This window comes from Numenius arquata, chromosome 15 (genome assembly GCF_964106895.1).
Source record: "Numenius arquata chromosome 15, bNumArq3.hap1.1, whole genome shotgun sequence".
Classification (NCBI taxonomy): Eukaryota; Metazoa; Chordata; class Aves; order Charadriiformes; family Scolopacidae; genus Numenius; species Numenius arquata.
Genome location: NC_133590.1, coordinates 8,881,012 through 8,901,028, shown reverse-complemented (window position 1 = coordinate 8,901,028; position 20,017 = coordinate 8,881,012). Strand labels below are relative to the sequence as shown.

Here is a 20,017-nt window from a genome sequence, read left to right as displayed (position 1 = left end):
GAGATGTCTAGATTCAAACCAAAGAAAAAGAGCTTTTGTTGTAAAATGCTTGGTTGGAGGCAGGACTCAGGTGTTCTCTTGTTTCTTTAATAGGGATGATGGGGCTGCACTCGGCTAAAGTCTCCAAATTGGGGCTTCAGCACCATTTAAATGTTGAAGAATGATATTTACCAGCAGCCTCATGCATATCCCCAGTCTCAGTTCCAGACAGATTTTAGATCAAATGTCACTGTTCTTATGCAGGAAAAACCCGCAAGCAGCTTTTCCACAGCATGGAGGGTGTCAGGATCAAGGGCAACAATAAAATAGATGACATTTTTCATCAGAAGATAGAAGCTTCTGTCCCTGCTTTGTCAGAATCTTCTCTCTGGCAGCAGGAGAGTGAACTTTTCCTGGTGTGTTTGATCCTGTTGTTTGCTATTTTTTTGTAGTTCTAAAATGTATTTGTTACTGTTATGCCCCAAAATTTGTTTATAGGCAAAGAGGAAACACACCTTATATATGAAGCCAAGGATTTATTGTAAGCATAGTTGAAATCCTTGCAGTCTGTTCCAAGAGCTAGTATCACGCCAGGTCTAATTATTACAGAAAGAAGCAGCTCTGCTTAGGCACAAGAAATTTCAATGCTAATAATAAACCAGTTAAAATTGCTCTTCCTGTGCTCTTCCCTGTTTCCCGATGTTGTGGCTCCCTTCTCCTTGGGGCTCTGTGGTCGGAGCTGCCATTCTGGTGGTGGTGGTGGTGGGGCTGCTGCAGCAGGTCATCAGGAGTCTTTTGCCAGGAGCACGATGATGTTCATGTTGGTAGTTTTGTCTCCCTCACTCTCAGATCCACTTGGGCTCATTTTAATATGTTTGTTATGTTAACATATATATATGTTAATATAACTTTCCTCTTTCTTCATTGTTCTGCAGCTTCGCATCTCATCTGAATTTGCCAAGTACAGCACCTTTTAAATATGCTATTCCTTTGTTATGCCTAAGACCAGTTTTGTCCAGCTTCAGGTCTGCATTACTTTAACGGACCGTGGGCGAGTTCATCACTGGGGGGTCTCCAGCGGGAAGCCTGTGCCCCATCTCTTCTCCCCACATACTGGTTTCCCTCTGCTCTCAAGGCTCCAGCCCTCGTACCAGCCCCATATTTCTCTGTACCGCATGGTGTCGGCAGAGCGCAGAGCGACAGCAGTGCCGTTGCAGTCATAAGTAAAATAAAAGAAATTTGCTGCAGCCACCTACTCAGAAGAAAAAATGCTGTTGCAGCTAAATCGAATTAAAACAAAGCTGCAGGCAGGTCAGTAAAAGTTCAGATGAAGCAAACCTGAGGCACCTCAGCCCTGAGGCCTTGCAAACTCAGCACAAAACCTGTGGCCTGTTACTAGCAATGGCAATACGATACAACAGGGGTACACGGCTACATCACTATTATTATGATGATGATGCTGATGCTGATGATGCTATTCTTAAGTTTCTCATTTGCTTCCCATCCAAGAGACACTGCAAACACCCAGCTCCCAAGGTAGGGAGCTGCAGGCACAGGGATCAGCCCGACATCAGGAGCTCGCTGTTCACCTGCCTCAATGAAAACCAACTCACTAAGTACTGCCTGCGGGATTGCTGCCTCCTTGGCTGTGCTTATAAAATTTCATGGAGCCTCTGGAATAAATGGTACTGAATTAATATAAAGCTATAAATAGGTTAATCAGGTGGAATCTTCAGCTGCTGAAATACTTGAGTTACACAATTATACTGACCTTGGCTCATGATGGTGCAAGTTTTCTTTATTGAATTTCAGTCTTAACCTGGAGAAGATCTTCACCTGGCATCTGGGTCAGCTTGCTCTTGAAGTCCATAACTTTTCCACTGAAGCAACAAACCATGGTGCCAATGTTGGAGCGATTTCTTAGGGGCTTCTGATAATTGTTCATACAGTTGCTGACCATAAAAAGTTTCTGTAGAAAACTGAGTAAAGACTAAGAAGTCAAGACTAAGAAGTCAAGCCCCTTCCGCCACACAGTTTAATAGCTGAAGAGCTGAAAAGATGAATTACATCTATATAGCTTGCACTTTAAAAAGTTAAATGAAGTCTATATATGTAATTCCTCTGTGACAGCTTCCTCTATTAATAGACTAAGTCATCCAGCTGTCACATGGCGAAAAAAACGTTTGTCACTCAAAACCACAAACCCAACAAAATTGCTCTGATTACTCAGCATCACCTCAGTGTGCGGATAGCAAGCAACCTGCTTAAAAAATAACTAAACAATTAGCAGAACAAGACACAGTGATCGAGGGTAAAAAGTAATACGTTCCTTGAAATGGCACCAACTGCTGCATATGTCTGGAATTATTAGCATCACATTATCTACAGCTCCCACACCAATGCTTCTTTCTGAAATAAAATGAAATGGAATAAACAAATAATGGTAACAGGATAAGTATGTATACCATAATCCCAAACTATCCATCATAATGCACTTTCACTTTCTACCCCAGAATTAAAGGGTAGAAACTCGTGTTGCGGCTTTCCCCTCTTAGAAAAAAACAGCTGGAACGCTCCTTGTCGGCATCTCACTGGAGAGACATGAACTGGAGAGAATGGTCTTGAAGCTGTGGTGCTGTCCCACTGGTTGAACAGGGCACGTTTAATCATATCAAGGCATTTATTTGTTCACTGTTCTGTTTGGTTGATATTTAGAAACAAAAATGCAACCCTATTTTAGAAATTTGGCAGTTAGATTCAGATTAGTAGATCAAATTGACATTTGGAATTAATTATAAAAGGGGGAAAAAAAGGGTTTGTGCTCCCTCTTGATCTTTTAGAATGTAAAAATAAGGTCTGATAAATCTAGTTTCCTGCATATTTGCCATCTTGGAAACATCAAGGTTTATTGTGATTTGTTGGTTGATATTAAACCAACTCCTTATTTAATGATCCAAGCTGAGCCCATGGCTCCAGAGAAGCAGCTGTTTAATGTATAGAGCGTGAAAAGGCTCGCACAATTTTGATGCATGATTTACCCAGTATTAGTACTACTTTTCCTAAATTTCAGCAAAAAGTCAGAGAACAGCAGAATTCTAAGCTGTGAACGTAAGGTCTTATGTACCAACAGCAAAGCTGTCATCTGGCCTATGGCTCTGGGAGGGTAATATTTCAGTTATCCTCGCCTCAAAGGTGTATCTTAGATGTTCCTGACAAGTTTTTCCCTGTGTGAGCAAGGCCAAGACATTTGGGTGACTGAATTTTGATCCCAAATTCTTCAGGCTTTGGTTCCTTAGGAATTTGTCTTTGATTATTTGAACAAAGAAGCACCATCAAAACAATAAAATTTTGAACAATCAGAAATATGAAATATATGAAGTGTATGTATGAAATACGAAATATATGAAGTATCTATTTCCTGTATCTATGAATTATGGTTATCCTGTCCTTGGCTTATGCTTTACTTCTGCTGTAATGCTGTAAGATAACCCTCTGAGGGTTACAAGCTCTTGCACTTCCTTTGGTCCAAGACACCGGTTGTCCCACACCTGCCCAAGCAGACGCGGGTCCCCTGTCCCAGCGCTGGTGTCAGGTACGGCTGTTGGCGCGCTCAGAACTGCTGCCAGGGCACAACTTGTGCAGACACGCAATAGAAGGTGTCTCCTTAAATAGCTGTCTTTTAAACACCACCAAGCTGTAGTTTTCTTCACGCACCATAGGAAACTCAGGAATCCAGTTTTTTTCTTTGATAATTTTCGTTCCCGTTTTCCTTCTGAAAAACATAAAACATTCTCAGAAATGCCAAAATGAGTTTGCAGAGCAGGGGGTGAAGACTTTGCATCATTTCTACTGGTGGGCCAAATTCCCATTGATTTCAGTGGGCTCAGGTTTACCTTCTTGACCCCCCTCCTCACCACTATCACATTTGCTCCGTAGATGGGAATTTGCTCCGTAGATGGGATTTCCTTGGCAGATCCTGCAGCCGGACCCAGGGGGGGCAGAAGCAGCTCCGCTGTTGTCTGTGTCGTCCCTCACTCCCTGCCTGCCGCGCTGCACACACTGCTGACTGCAGAATCCCTGAGGTGAAGGACAAGATGAAAAACAGTTGCAGGGAATTGAAAGGATGGAATTAAGAAGGCAGGAGAGCGTGAGTCTCAGAAGGCGGGATAAAGAACAGGCAGATTTCTTTCCTTTACGGGAAGCTGCAAGGAAAATTGTCTGGAAATATGGGCAGTGTTGATGGACATCCTGCTAACAGTAAAAATAGGTGTCTCAGAAAACCTTAGGAAATAAAAATTCATGACCCAAATTAAGAAATACAAACTTGACAGGTGCTTCCTGGGGCTGCGGAGATGAGGGAAGCAGAAGTGGGTCTCTGGAGTGAAGGATAATGACGATTCAGAGCGCAGGTGATTTGTCTCTTCTCTCCCATGCAGCTCAGCATGGGGGGACCCTGGCCCCGCTAATCAGGTGTACCGCCCGCTGCCGGTGAGGGGTGCCGCCGCCGCAAAGAGCTTGTTATGGAAGCCAGTCGCATTTTCATACAATCACAGAATGGTTAGACTTGGAAGGGACCTTAAAGATCATCTTGTTCCAACCCCCCTGCCCTGGGCAGGGACACCTCCACCAGACCAGGTTGCTCAAAGCCCCATCCAGCCTGGCCTTGAACACCTCCAGGGATGGGGCAGCCACAGCTTCTCTGGGAAACCTGTTCCAGTGCCTCACCACCCTCACGGGAAAGAATTTCTTTCTGGTATCTAATCTAAATCTCCCCTCTTCCAATTTAAAACCGTTACCCCTTGTCCTGTCGGAAGGGTGGGAATTGCTTTTCTCAGATTGCATCAACTTTCCTGATTTAGAGGAGACGCTCAGGCGGATCAGGCCGTCTCGCTGCTTTCTAGCAGAACACATACCAGTTATTCAGGAGCCGTTAATTAGCTGGGAGCCTGAGGATGTAACTGCATGTTTACTTCGTCTCACCCCCACCGGCTGGTTTCCTCCAGTAACATTCTATGTTTTGCCCAGTCTGGTTTTAAAAGTGCGAGGTTACAGGCTCCTTCCGCTTCTCCCGATCCGGCAGCACTCGTGGTCAGGAAGTTTTCGTTGACAATGAATATCAGTTTTCCTCAATGACGTTACTTCATTCTTAATTGCATTCCGATAAATTAGGTTCCATAATTCCTTAAGGAAGCTTAAGGCTTTCAAATCTTTTTATTGGGAAGTAATGTTCCTCTAACCCTAAGCCATAATTTAACTATGCTAAACTTAGTTACCTCTGCTGCCCTCCTCTCCTAAATCAGTTTAACATCTTCTGCTGTTTTCTGCAGAACTTCCTGTAGTCATAGAATCATAGAATCATAGAATCATAGAATGGTTAGAGTTGGAAAGGACCTTAAAGATCATCTAGTTCCAACCCCCCTGCCATGGGCAGGGACACCTCTCACTAGAGCAGGTTGCTCAAAGCCCCATCCAGCCTGGCCTTGAACACTTCCAGGGATGGGGCATCCACAACTTCCCTGGGCAACCTGTTCCAGTGCCTCACCACCCTCACTGTAAAGAATTTCTTCCTTATAAGAAAGTAGTCTTGGGACATGTTCTTACTTGGCACAACGACTTCCATTTTCAGCTGCTTCATCTCTCCAAACTAGAAACGGGAAACTCTTACATCTGGAAACAGATCATGCAAATGTCCCGGTCCTGCTGTCCCCGGTGCAAATTTCTAAAGCAGGTTTATGCTTCCCGCTCTGGGCTCTCTGTGGAGGATTCCCTCCCTCTTTTCAACAGTTCTTATTTCAGAGAACTGTTCACTTTAGAATATAATGAGGTTCACCTTTTTGGAAAATAAAAGTGGTTAAGAAAAATATGCTTTTCCCCACGTTCCTGCAGGCTAGCACTGTAATGGGGTCCTTCCTTTCATGTGTTTCCATATTTCTCAGTTCATAAAACGTTTTCCCAGAGGGAAGGGACACCGTACAAACCCCTCCTGAATTATGACGCTGTGGAGCAGAAAGGCAAAGCCAGCAAGATGTGTCTACTTCATCAAAGTTACAAGACATTGACAAAGTTTTCAGTTCCACAGCGCTATTCCAGCAGATTTTATATCACCAGAAGCATTTATTGTAATAACCAGCAGGGATTTAATGAAATGTAGTTCAGAATATATATCCCACCCTACCGAGGGCAACTGAAATAGCCTGGTGAGATACCGCCACCAAGATGCGTCTCTTTATCCCCACAGATCTGGCTCCAAAGGCGATGCCAGCAACCGGTGCAAACTTGCAAAATTTGACTTTTCACACTCACTTTCTTTTTTGGCATTCCCAAAAAGCTTCTGACACCTGAAAACTTTAATCCACCATATGCTTCACTTGATTCCTAAACTGCTCCTCAGTTCTCTTTCTCACCCTCCAAAGGGAACCTCGGCTGATAAAGGATGCGCCAGGAACATACGGGTTTAGGCCGAAAGGGCTCATGCAAGTTGTGACAGATTCACTTCTCTGAGCATTAATCCACTTTAATCCAATTGGATCACACACCAAACTAGAAAAATCCTTGAGGCTTTGACAGCAGCAGTTCTGTTAATATTTAAAGGTTAACAAATTCAGCGGATCCCGCGTTACTTGTACCTGCTTTGAGAACTTCGACCGAGAACCTGTAAAATGAGTTAATGAATATGAAGTAGAGACCACACGCTGACGATACTCCGGGTTTTTTTCCAACAGGATGTAGAGCCCCCAGATCTTACATCAGCATTCAAGTGCCATATGATTATCATGCTTCAAAAATCCAGTCATTTCAGGGATATCAAAGTAAGAGAAAAATACAAGAAGATAAAAAATGTGCAATTTTGATCCAACTTCCTCCCTGCTCGAAGAAGCAAAGTGTCCCTGAATCTCTAAACGACTCATGCAGGTACAGCAAATAAACGATCTGGGGTGGGAGATGACAATCTCTGAGGCCCAAGAGGATGGGGGAAAGATGCTGAGAGCTATCAAAAAAGCTGTCAAGTGTATCATCTTGCTGTAGCGCTCTTCTCGTTAAAGATGCAGGAGCACTTGCAGCTGTTAAATACTGAGAAGGAGAAACAGCTTAACATCCAAGTGTAGCCCTCAAAGGGGATCCTACAGAGCAGTAAGATTTTTAAAAGGCTGATGAAAACCTGAAGGACACCAAAACTAGATGAGATACTGAGAAAAAATACCCAACAAATACAATTTAAAAAAATATAAAAGCGTATGTATAAAAGCCTTTCTCAAAGGCCCTGGAGTAAGAAACGCTGCTTCCTCTCGTACCTGCCATTTCTACCCAATTCAATAAGCTAATGCTGGGCCTGACACACTCTGTCCTCAAATGCAATAGAAAACCAAGATCCTGACCAGCTGCAGTCTTGAAAGATATGAGAGCTCTCGGGAAGAGCAGACACTAATCTGCGTTCGGGATGAGTCCATCCTGGCCGTTTCCTTTCGCTTCCAATTTTCATGGGCCAGAGCCTGCTGATTCACTCCGAGCCCCGCAGAGAACCGTACAGGAAACAGGTTTATCCCAGAAGATGCTGCAGCGACAGACTCAAAATAAATGAAAGGACTTCAGGATCAAAGGCATGATGTAAAATGTTAAAACATTCTCTGTCTCAAGGTCATCCATACAAAACCTGTTACGGATTCTGTAATAATAGAAGCAGTCGCTTCGTTGAAATTAATTTATTTTGAGAATATCCCTTTTAATCCTCCATGCATTTTTTTTTAGCACAAAAAGTTGGATTTTATCACATCCTCCTTCATAAAACGTAATATTGTATGTCTGGTGAGGCGGCTGTTTCAACAACTCCTCATTGGAAATCCCACACCTGCGAAACCTTGGCAACACCGTCAGTAAGTGACCTACACAAAGTTTAATAGAAAAATTTTACTCAATATCCTCTGTTTAATGTAAACAAGGCAGGAGGCAAAACAAGGAGTATATATTTTATATAGTTACACTATTTTACAGGGCACAGGAAGCATTGAGGATCATGGTTTGAAAACCCTGTATGATATGCAATACCAGATATGGATTTTCCATGTAGCCCCAAGTCTACTCCATAATCCTTCGATTTCATCTAGCACTTCTGGTTTAGCATTCCTTTTAGCAAGACAAATAGCACTAATAAAATGTCAGCTGTGAAATTACACTGCAGGTTATGGTAGAAATTACCATGCATTTGCAAAGCCATTCCGTGATTACTTGTGCCCTGTAAAATCAAGTGCGACGATCTTTACACTAATCGTAGTGTAAGCAAGCTCGGGATTCTGGTCCTTATATATATATATATGTATATATATACATAGGTGATGTACAACCAGACTCAAGCTGTGTATCGGGTCACAGCTTTTATATTGCACAGACAAATACATAGTAAGAACATTACACAGACAGGATGTGAATACCAGGAATATTACAGTCATATGAGAAACTAAGGGCAAACTTGTTCTACCAGAGCTAGCACATGGCTTATTACAAAATCTTCTATATTGGAGTCTAAATCAAATACATACTATAAATGGGAAAAAAAAGTAAAAATGCGTCTATGTACAGACATGTGCATCATGATTAAAATGTGGTTTGGATCTACGTTTTGAAGTAAAAAATTATTCTAGCATTAGCTCTCAAGTATTTCAATCTAATCCTAGCGGCCGTATTTCCTAAGGTGATAAGCACTGGCATTTCCCACCGACATCTGGAGGATCTGCACATGCTGTGAGCTTCAGGCCATACCGTTTCTCAGGTGTCCGCCTCTGGGTAATAAATAACCACATACAAACACACACACACACAAACAAAACGGGCACCTCAATGACGTGCATAGATGGGAAAGGTGAAAACACGGACCTGAACTAACTTCTAACCTTTTTCTGTTTTTTTTTTTAAAAAAAAGTGCATGAAAAATATTACCACAAAAAATAATTAAACGAGTTCCATCTCTTAAGGAAGATTAAATCACTTTTACAAAAATAAAGGTCATTGTCACCATGTATGGTAATGAAGGGTCTGTAGGCAGCACTCACAAAAGCAGCTCAGGCTAAAGCAACCTGAAGGATTTCTTCACTTCTATCAGGATGGATCCAGGTCTTACAAATTTATCACCTAAATAACATTTGGTTTGCAAGAACATCACCAATGTTGGTGGAGACCGAACAACTATATCCTGAATTTAAGAGTGCTTATAGTTATGTCTACTTATTTTTCTCATGGACAAGGGTGAAGGAATGACGTTTGCAGCTCGGTTGACTGCTTTGCATTAAAACGCCAGAGAGGTTGCAGAGAATCACAGAATCACAGAATCATAGAATCGTCTAGGTTGGAGGAGACCCTTGGGATCATCGAGTCCAACCATCTACCCTACTCTACAAAGTTCTCCCCTATATCATATCCCCCAACACCACATCTAAATGGCTCTTAAACACATCCAGGGATGGTGACTCGACCCCCTCCCTGGGCAGCCTGTTCCAATGCCTGACCACTCTTTCTGTGAAAAATTCTTTCCTAATGTTCAGTCTAAACCTACCCTGCTGGAGCTTGAAGCCATTCCCTCTCGTTCTGTCATTAATTACCTGTGCGAAGAGACCAGCACCAACCTCTCTGCAGTGTCCTTTCAAGTAGTTGTAGAGAGTGATGAGGTCTCCCCTCAGCCTCCTCTTCCTCACACTAAACAGTCCCAGCTCCTTCAACCGCTCTTCATAGGATTTGTTTTCCAGGCCCTTCCCCAGCTTCGTTGCCCTCCTCTGCACTCGCTCCAGCACCTCGACATCTCTCTTGGATTGAGGTGCCCAAAACTGGACACAGAGGTTGCAGCGCTCCTTCCAGAAGCTGAGGGATACCGCTCCTGACAGCGTAATGAGCTCGGGTATCAGTGAAAACAACAACAACAACAACAACAACAGCAGAGGTGATGTTAATGTTTTCATTTGAGATCAGGCATCTCTTGAATGGCTTCAGAAATTGTTACATTACTTGGAATGCTCTTGCAAGTTTTGTTTAATGTTTCTCTCACTTTCATTTATAGTAATATTATCACTTCCAGTTTCCACTGAAATTGGGACATTAGAAGTATTCTGGTACATACACTTTAAAAAAAAAATAAATAATGAAAATAGAAAATTTGAGGAAAGAGTAATTAAACTCAAGCAAACCCAACAAAGACCCAAATTCAGTAAAGCATCAGCATTTGTGCTCAACCGCTTAACTTGTTCCTGTAAGAGACTGTGATTTAGGAATAAAATCCTTGAAATTAAGCTTTTGTTTAATTGCTTTGCTGAATTGGGACCTTATTTATAACATCATTGTATGTATTGAACATCACTCTGCATAGACACTTACATGTTCTAAACTACGTGTCAGGTATGTCACATTAACCAAGCTTCTAACCCGGACTGACTGCAACACCTAGCACCAAAAACGATCTGCTCCTTTCAAGGTATGGTTCTAAAGAACAAAAATGAAAAAGCGTCACTTCTTTACACTTTATCCGACTATGCTGCTTTGACCTGAAAATACTTTGGGGCTAAATTCAGAAAAAAAAAGAAAAAAAAAGAAAAAAAGGAAAAAAAAAGGCGACGAAGAAGTAAAACATGCTTTTGTTTGCCAGATAAATGCAAGGCTTGGTACAAAAGCCTCCCAGTCCAGGGAGCCACTAAATGCAGGTTTTACCTGCCAAAATGCTCCCCCAGTTCCAGAACGGCTCTCTCCAGCCGAACCTGTACTGGGACCTTTTACAGCAGGACCCTCTTCACTGCTGTGACAAGAATAAATTTAGCCCATTAACTGTGACACTTTCCTAATTAATCTGCTAACTTAGAAGGCCTCTCAACATCCAGGTTCCAAAAATATTAAAAAAAAAAAAAAAAAAAAGACCTCAAAGGCATGGATTCAGAGCAGAGTCTGATTCCAGGCACAGTCATGTAAATCCAGCAAAATTCTAGTGACTGAACTAGTGCACATTTGTGTACGAGCAATCGCATCTGCAGCGGGCACTACCTGTGCAAACAGGACAGGAGGAAAGACAAAGGAATACGATGTAAACACACGGAGCTAAACTCTGCCCTGGCGCCTGCGCTCTTCCGTTCATGGTGGGAGGAGAGGTTCTACGCCCCTGCGCGAGAGCAGGACAGGCCTCTTGGCCACGTCACTCGGTGTGACGAGAAGGTTAAAGCGCAGCCACCTGACCCTGGTGGTGCGTAGGTGGCAGGGAGCGGCAAGGGCTGCCATCCCGCTGGGGAAATCCAGGCAAAGCACGCTGAGGTCCGAACAGCTCTCCGCTTCCAATGCAAATGTCTGCCCTGGCTGAAGGTGTTCACATAGAAATAGATGCACTGAGGGACATCTCTGCATCCCAGCACCAGGAAATGCAGGGGCAAATTTTGGTCCTATATACGGTATCAACGCTTTAACTGAATTGGCATCAGTCAATCTTTTGCCAGGCGCTACTGCGATGGTTAGACAAGCAATAAAAACATTTCAAAAAATGACAGAATGTTTACGCTTCCAATCTTCAAGGCACAAAAGATTCTTAAACCAATTCAGGCTAAATACCATTTTAAGAGAAATTAAAAATACTGTTTCAGCAACAACTACTAATGACCTATAATTAACTTTCCTGTAAAGGTGACATAAGTCAAGCAACTGGAGTTCACAAGCAAAAACCTAAAGCAAATCTAGTTACACAGGTGACCTGAAGAGCAATCCCTTGGAATGACAGAGACAAACATGCTAGAAACGTGCACTTCAGGGATATTTGTTAGGGATGTGATGCTGAATGAGGATTAATTCCATTAGTACTGATTTTTTACTGATATATCTCCTGGAGTACTCCACTGGGGAATCAAGCTCAGAGCTGTCTTTAAGATTCACCAAACCAAAAATGATTCCTCATTAATATATCCCACTCTATGTGGATTGGTGGATTTTTTGCACCTCTTCATTTTTAATAATACACGTTTCAACTATAGTTGTGATTTCCTTTCATAGATCCAACTGAAAAGAAAAAGAATTAAGACATAAAAATGTTATAAAATTAATTTGCTTTTTAAAAGTAATATGGTCACAAAAAGCGAATTGGCGCATGTGAGCCCCAGAACATACAAAAGACCCAACTCTCTAAACATTGTCATTAGAACACCCGAGGTCTGATGTCTGTGGTTCTTCATGCAGCTTTTGCAGCTCTTCACACAGTGGCTGGAAATGCCGTGTATCGGGTTCTCCCAAAATGCCTTCCGTCATACCCTAGGTCCATTTGAATCCCTCTCTCTTGCAACGTCAACATCTGGTCAAAGTACCTTGTCTTCCAGTTCTGCCAAATGTCAACCGACACTTTGCCAGGAGGCACCACCTCTTCTCACCCGGGTGTTGTCAATGGTCTTTGGGACTGAGACAGGCCAGGAGGTTTTGCAGCCTGGCGGCTCAGCGAGGCTGCTTATGGTGTAGAGGAGGCGTGATACTTGACAAACGCAATCGCTGCCAGCTCTTTGCAGAATTCTTCCAGCACAATCACGCCCTCTAGTAATGTCATGTGGTCAATGCTGAGGAAGAGAGGAAAAAAAGAAATCAGCAGAGAATCAGGACTGGCACACGCGAAAACCAGCCGTGGGCCCTGGGGAGTAGGCACTGTATTTACTCACATGGGCCCTTCCGGCTCCAAGCCCAGCAGGCGTTTTCTGACCAGCAGAAGTTTGGGAGTGAAGTCTGGGATGCGCTGGATTCTAACCATGAGGTCCCCAACGACCTGTAAAGCACAATGCCATCAACACACAAAGTTCACACCTTTGCAGAGCGCCTGGCAGCAGGGTTAAATGACAGCCCTCGGTCCCCAGGACGCAGACCCGCTTTCAGCATCCTCACAGGCTCACAAAACAACACGCAGAGTAGCTCTGCCCTGAAAAAAGGGTGAGTGGGTGCAGAAAGTAAAGAGCTTCAAAAGGACAGGAACTCTTGAGCCTTACTAGCTGTTGCCATAAATGTTATTACTCATTTTAATTATGCCAACGATTAATTTGTCTTAGTAAATATTGATGCAGGCAATTGACCAGTAAATTCCTGGGTTTAGGAAAGCACAAGGGGAGAGAATGAAGATTAGATTTTGAAATAGGGAGGGCTGCTGGGAAAAAGGGAGCTAAGCCCTCCATTAGTATTGGGCAAGCATCGTTAATAGGCTCCTGACCAGCTTAATAACAGCTGGTGCGTGGGGCAGGCGAGGGATCTCCGACTGAGGAGACTGCGGAGTGACAGGCACCCAGCCAGCACTTCTAGGATGCAGGTCTGGCGGGAAGAGATGGAAACACAGAGGGAAAGGAAGGGGACCTTCGATAAATCCAGGGCTCCATTGTCGAGAACAGCTTTTGTCAGAAAAAAAAAAGAGGATGAGCAGAGATATTCATCCAGGCACGGGGTATTCAGGAGTGTCCTTTGCTCCTGTGTGAATCAAAGCCATCTCTTTCCCATCCAGGTGCAAACCTGTACCTGGCCTGTTCGTACAGCACTACCTGACGCTGCCTGCGAGTGACAACAACATGACCTAGCCCAGTTTAAAGCAACCTCGTTGCCAGAGGGGGTATTTTGCATCTACACAATGCAACTAAGCAAACAAACAATTTTAAAGACATGCAGAATGAACATAAACACCGGGAAATACATTTTTCAATATTTTTGGAAGAAAAGGCATGATTCTGATTTTCAAAGCCAGAGCATAAGTATCTATTTTCACTGAGAAACCATTTCCCAACTTAAACTAGCCAGAAACTACTACCACTAACTACAAAGTTACTAAATATATCACTGCTGTATAGCCACATGTAAACATTACCCCTGGGTTTACTCACCCTGACGATAACAGAGAAGAGAGACCTGCAGCCAGACGCCAGGTTTACGTAAGGATCCAAAAGGTATTCGTGTATATGAGGGTGGGGAAACAAGGACAGTTTGGACAACACTGACGTAACTTGTAAATTTACATCATAGGGCTGCAAAAAAAGGAAAAAACACAGCGCTTAGTTACTTCCATGCTTTTCATCCAGCCAGTATTTAACTACCAGGATCTTATATACAGGGTTATGAATATATAAAAAGTTAGATGAGGAGACAGGCCCAAAACCTCTGCTTTCCATGAGAGGAGCGATGCGAATGTGACAGTTGGGTATTAAATGTTATTATCTGTGTAACGGCTACAAGCACTTCAAGCTTTTGCACACTTGTTTATTTTAGGGTAAGTCCTCTTCCTGTAAAACATTGCTTCAGCTCAGTAGCTAAACAAATAGCGCAGAATCAGCCGAGATGAAACATCTGCTCGCTTCTCCCGGAGAACTGTAAAGTGTCCGAGCTCAGGAAATTGAGAGACACAAATCCATGTTTACGACTGATATGGTATTTCTCTTCTACTTTCTTTTTTCTTGGAAAGAACCGTTGCAGAAGGCCCAGACATCTTGTGGCAGCTACACGAGGTGAGACAGTCCCAGGCTGGGAAAGCAGCGTGAAATTCTGAGCTGCTTCTCCACCTCTTTTCCCCAAATCAACCAAACGGGAAAGGCAACACTCAGATGCTGGCAGACGCTAATCAGTCATAAGAAAAAAACCAGTACCTAACTTTCTAGGAAAATAACAGTGCCTAGCTTAAAGGATTTTATCATTCCAGTGAGAAACTCATTTCAAACGAAAGTATTTTCACCCTAGCTTCTTCACGTTCCAAGTACTTTTTTTCCACCACAGTGAAAACAAGCTGACATTTAATTCAGCCCAAAATTAGCAGATTGGTGGAATTCCCTTCTGTAAATTCAGTGGTGGAACAGACATTGGAAAGAGATGGACAGACCCTCCCTCGGTACACACCTATGCCAGTGTGAAGATGTCACCAACACCCAGACAGTTTAACCGAACCTCGGTGATTTTACCCGAGGTGGATTACAGGGCCCTCATTCAATCCCTTCCAGTGCAGAGTGGCAGGAACAGCCTCAGTGGCATAATCACGTCTAGAAGGGGATGATTCCATGGGCTCAAATTATCATCTTTACGCTCTCAAGTTAGCATCCCACTGAAGAATCAGAGAACAGATTCTTCCCTTTTCCAGACTGTAAGATTTGGAAGAATTCAGCTTCAGATTAAGGCAGATATATTTAGAGGTGTCTGCAAGTCTAAGCTCGCATTAGCCTACTCATCAGAGATCTGCCACTTGATGCACTTGCCCACAAGCAAACATCTCGTGCCATCTCAGATGCTCAAGAGCATCTGCTGGTCTCTTGACAGTTCCACAGAGGGCGGATCCTGCGAGATCCATGTTGTAACCACAAGCTTGTGAGAACATCTTGGGCATCACAAAAACACCAACGGGTACCTCAGTTCAGGCAACCCAGTCAAGCGTTCAGTCAATACCGTCAAGGAAGCCGAGACGGTGACTCACTTCACACTAAGAGAGACACCTACTTGCTCTTCAGTCTAACAGCTCCAGAGAGTTCCGGGGCTGTGCTGACAAAATTTCCGCTGACTAGCTGTGGACACCTAACTAATATGTAGGCACCTTATTCCTGAATTCATTACCACGCACCACCGCATTGCAAAGGGAGCTGTCTTACAGATCTTTTGAAGTGAAAGCACATATTTCTCTCAATCAACGGCAGTTACTTCTGTACTTGATACTCCAGCGATAGATTCATCCCAATCTTCTAACAAATGAAGCTTTCAGAGCCTGGAGCAGGGATGTTATGGGTAAAAGAGATCACTACATTTTTAATTATTATGGAAAAGTTACTCTGCAGACAGAGATGCAAATTCCTTCCATAAAACCATCCCGCTGCCTACCTAGCTGAGCTGTAGAAGGTCTTTAGAGCTGAGTCAGGCAATTCATTAGGAAGCTTTGAAGCCATGAGCATTATCTGGCGTTCACAAGAAGAGAAGGAAACAAAGTAGGAACACGTGCTGCATTGTTCAGACAGATTGCTGTTGCGATTTGAACTAATTGAGAGCATTAAGGAAAGCTGCTTCTTCACACAGAGCTTTTATTTCTGTCCACATCAGCAGACTCAGTACAAGCCTTATATCAGAAAACATCCTAAAAAATTTCTCTAAAACTAAATTCTTACCAAATTCTGAGGAAATTCTTAGGAATTCTTAGGAAACAGTCAGTTCCATAGAAATGTATAATAATAACAGGAGGAAGGAGGTACTGTCTAGCAGATGAGGCACTGGATTTGAACAGCAGTGAAACAAGTTACTTCACTTGTGTGCCTCAGCTACCTTCTGTCAGAAACCAGGCTAATGATACCTTCCATCTCTGCAAAGTTTTCTGATATCTACTGATAAAAACTGATAAAACCACAAGAACTACCTGTAGTATTGTGGCAAAGCAAAAAAGATGTTGAACGCAATCTCTAAGTAGTACTGTGTCCCCACTAAAGGCTTTTCCATGCTTTTCACTTTGTCTGGACATTAGCACCCATTATGTCAAATTTGTCATTGACAGGACCCAGGCTTTGCTGCAGGGGTTTTTTGGCTTTTTTTTTTTGCCTTTTTTTTTCTCCTATGTGATTTGTGTTTCACTGAGAATAACCCCTAGGAATTTCAGTTCGGTTTTTAGGACAGGGGTTTGGTATAATGTAAGTATTTACCCCTTCAGACTGGTTCAGGCAGTTCATTTTAATTCCTCTGGAGTCAGGAACCATTTTTGACACCACAGATCGTGACACTTTGCTTGACTAACCCAAAGGTGTGTCGTGCTGACAGGTTGTATATCAAAAAGGGCACTCTGCTTCCATGCCAGCTGCAGCTTTTGTTGGAATCGTATGTATCTGACACTCAGGTGCTTCTCGGGGGCTGTAACTTGGGTTCTTCACTTTTGTTAATTTATGTGTCATTGCTCAGACAAGGTTTCCATGTCCATGAGGCTTGTTTTTCCTAAGAGCTGATGATGCCCAGTTTTCATCATGACTCCAGTCTATAACCGCTCAGCTAGTGAAGCGTGTAGAACATGCTTACGGGAAGCAAAATCCTGAGAATACACAATATAGCAATGGAAGTATTTCTTTTTAGACTTCTGAATTATAAAAGTTGGTACTCTCAAACACCCTTCTCCCCTGAACACTGACAGAGCTGATGTAGCCGATGTACTGGATTCCTGACATGCTTCCTATGCATTTGTATGTTCAAATGGCTCTTGTCCTGCTTTTGACCGGAAAACGTGGCACTACTGCAGCTAATTGTTTATTCTGTAGAGAGCTCCACATGCAAAACAGAAAAGAATTGTACAAGCTTCTGAAAATGGTACTACTGCATCTGTGGCAACTCCAGGTGGTGGAACAAGGAGGGTAATCTAGATTTTCAAGGCTCGTTTTCACCAGCAAGAAAAGTTTTCTTCTTGATATAAAGCAGCAACGTTGATTTGACTAACTTAAGTCCAGAGTTTAGAGAAAGCAAAGGAACATTAAATTTTCACACAGGGCAACCTCCTTTTCACCTCCCTGAGCCTTCACTTTGCTTCTCCCCAAAAGGACTAGGCCATGCAGGCTGCCTAAATACACAAACAAACAGACATCAGGAAAATTCACTTAATCTTTAAGTTCCTTTGTACTAATCTGGGTCTGACATGTCACACCTCCTTTTCAGAACAAGGAGCCAGTCAGATCATATCACATTTGTTTGCCCTTCGCAGCTATATTTTTATTATTTGAAGATAATGAAACAGGAAAAAAACCCACTACTTTGCATTACAGATGGAAAAGGATACCTTCTAGAAACTTTCCATGCACTGATAACAGTTTTTTCTAACTGTGAAAAAATGGGGAAAATGTTAGCAGTGATACAGTAAGTTCTTCTCATCTTACACAGTGACATAAACTGCTTTCTGAACAAGACTTCCGATTGAAGTTCACTGAAATGTGGCTGAAAGGAGCTGTACAGTATTTTATTTACTGAAAAATATACATACTTTCTAAGTGTAAATGCTGGAAAATGAAACCAGAAGTAGTGAATCTAGTACTGAATGATTCCTAAGACAATATCTTACCCATATCTTTTATCATAAGGATATTCTTTTCTTACTCATCAATTTAAACAATATTTCTGGGTCAAGAAAACATTTGGTACACAAAAAGGTGGCTAACAAAGATAAGAGGGTTTTTGTTCTCTACTTCTGTTAAATCAGTAATACTGATCACTATAACATCCTGCAATCTAGAGAGACCTGCACCAAGGACATGGGACATTACACAACAATATGATTCTATAATAGGCAACTGAGTGATGGGAACCCACAGGACCTTATGGAGATTAGTCCTTTAGTAACAATAAAAGTATCAGAAATTGAATTCATAACCTGCTTTTTCTTACCTGATCAAGAATCCTGCCCATTCTTTCAAACAGGACTTTCAAGAAGTGTCCTTCAAAAAATGATGCTTCTAAATTGCACTTTTCCAAAGATCTGGGAGATCCAGGCCACTCCCACCGTAAGCAGATAACACAATAATCCCGGAACTAGAAAAAAGTAGTGAGGAAAACAGACTTAAACCTCCATAGAAACTATTTAATTTCCTTTTTATAATCCACACACCTTAAAACCATAATCTGTAGCTAAATGATAAATCTAAGCTCAAAAGGAACGGTCATTCTAAAGTCAACACTGTATCAGTTTCTGTGCAGACACCTCATTTTCTTCTTGACATTCATGCTATTAGGGTAGTTTCAGAACAGAGCTCCCAAAAAACACCTGGGGCCAAAACACAAAGCAAAGCCAACAATACACAACCTGATCAGGGCTCTTTTAAAGCAGGAATTGCATTCATATACATCCTTGTTACCCCACTTTCACTGTATTATGCGTAGCTTATCTTGCTCTCTTATCTTTATTCCTCCCTAATTCCCAGGAGAGGAAAGGCACGTGTATACGCAGGAGATACAAATGAAAAGTGCTTCAGGGCTTCCTCTGCCCTCTCTTTGTTTTCTACCATCCCTAACAGTCTTTCTCAACCTCTGCCTCTACCTCTGATTTGCTGTGGGCTGCCTGATGTCTCACTTGCGTATCTTGAAAGGAGCACAGGTTATAGCAGTGCAACTGAGGAACACAGGAATAAACAGCAGCAAGAAAGAGACAAAACAAGCTCAGAAATTTTTCACTGCATGTAGCTTACCTACTTGCGCAGGCTTCCAGGAACAGAAATATAGAAGCAGAACAGCTATTTGGATGTAATAACAGCAATAGGCAGGGCTATTCTTAGGGGGAAAATATTTTAAGAGTAGCCATATCATTGTTGGGATGTGACAGAAACCAATTCTGTTCTCTAATAACTCCCAGAATACTCTTTTTCCCAAGGCATAAAAGAAATACAAAGATGATATGTGTTTTCTGGCATCCAAGAATAGAACAGAGGGGATTTTACATCAACTTTTGTTTCCTTATTCTCTATTTTCCATTCCCTTTCTTTCCAGGAGAGACTACAGATAAAACAATACAATAAATACAGAAATCCAAGTTTCCCATCTTAAACTGCTGATATCAGAATTCAGAGGTTACGGAATTTTTGAAGTAGCTACTAAATATAGCTCTCTCAGTTACTCCCCTCCTTTGCATAATTTTTTCTGTTCTAGAAGATTCACAGGGCTTCAATAAGAAAGCTGCAAAAGAACAGTGATTGTCCTCCGGCCAAGGAAACTTTAGATTAGATATTTAGATTTGTAAAACCCAAACCTGCATTTATTTCAAAACAGTAAATCATAAAGCTTTCCCTACCTAGCAAAACTTAAGCCTCCCAACTTCAAACCTGAACGCCTTAGGCTCCGCGTTCCCTGTGATGAGCCTTTATTTTTAAAGTCCCAGATTGCGTAACTCCTATGCAGCATTTTAATTTCCCTTTACTCCTTTCAAACAGCTTGGCAGGCAATTCTCCAAGAGAATGCAGATAAATGCAAAAGCAAATTAAGAATCTATCTGCAGTTCAGATTTTCTCTCAGTGTATTTGTTGTATGAATATTAATGCATTTAATGTCATCCATTATTCCCACAAGAGTAATACAAGGCGGATTCACCGTC

At 42.3% G+C, this 20,017-nt stretch overlaps 1 protein-coding gene across 1 annotated transcript in view; it reads right to left on the bottom strand.

Moving 5' to 3' along the window:
* Nucleotides 1-12,290: 12,290 nt before the first annotated feature.
* Nucleotides 12,291-20,017, bottom strand: part of FHIP2A (FHF complex subunit HOOK interacting protein 2A) — a 32,214-nt gene continuing 24,487 nt past the window's right edge. The window contains exons 14-17 of the mRNA XM_074158977.1: nucleotides 18,322-18,465; nucleotides 13,830-13,970; nucleotides 12,633-12,736; nucleotides 12,291-12,533 (exon numbers count right to left, since the gene is read on the bottom strand). Of these exons, the coding sequence (XP_074015078.1) occupies nucleotides 12,428-12,533; nucleotides 12,633-12,736; nucleotides 13,830-13,970; nucleotides 18,322-18,465 (495 nt within the window). The 3' untranslated portion in view covers nucleotides 12,291-12,427. The remainder of the gene's footprint in view (nucleotides 12,534-12,632; nucleotides 12,737-13,829; nucleotides 13,971-18,321; nucleotides 18,466-20,017) is intronic.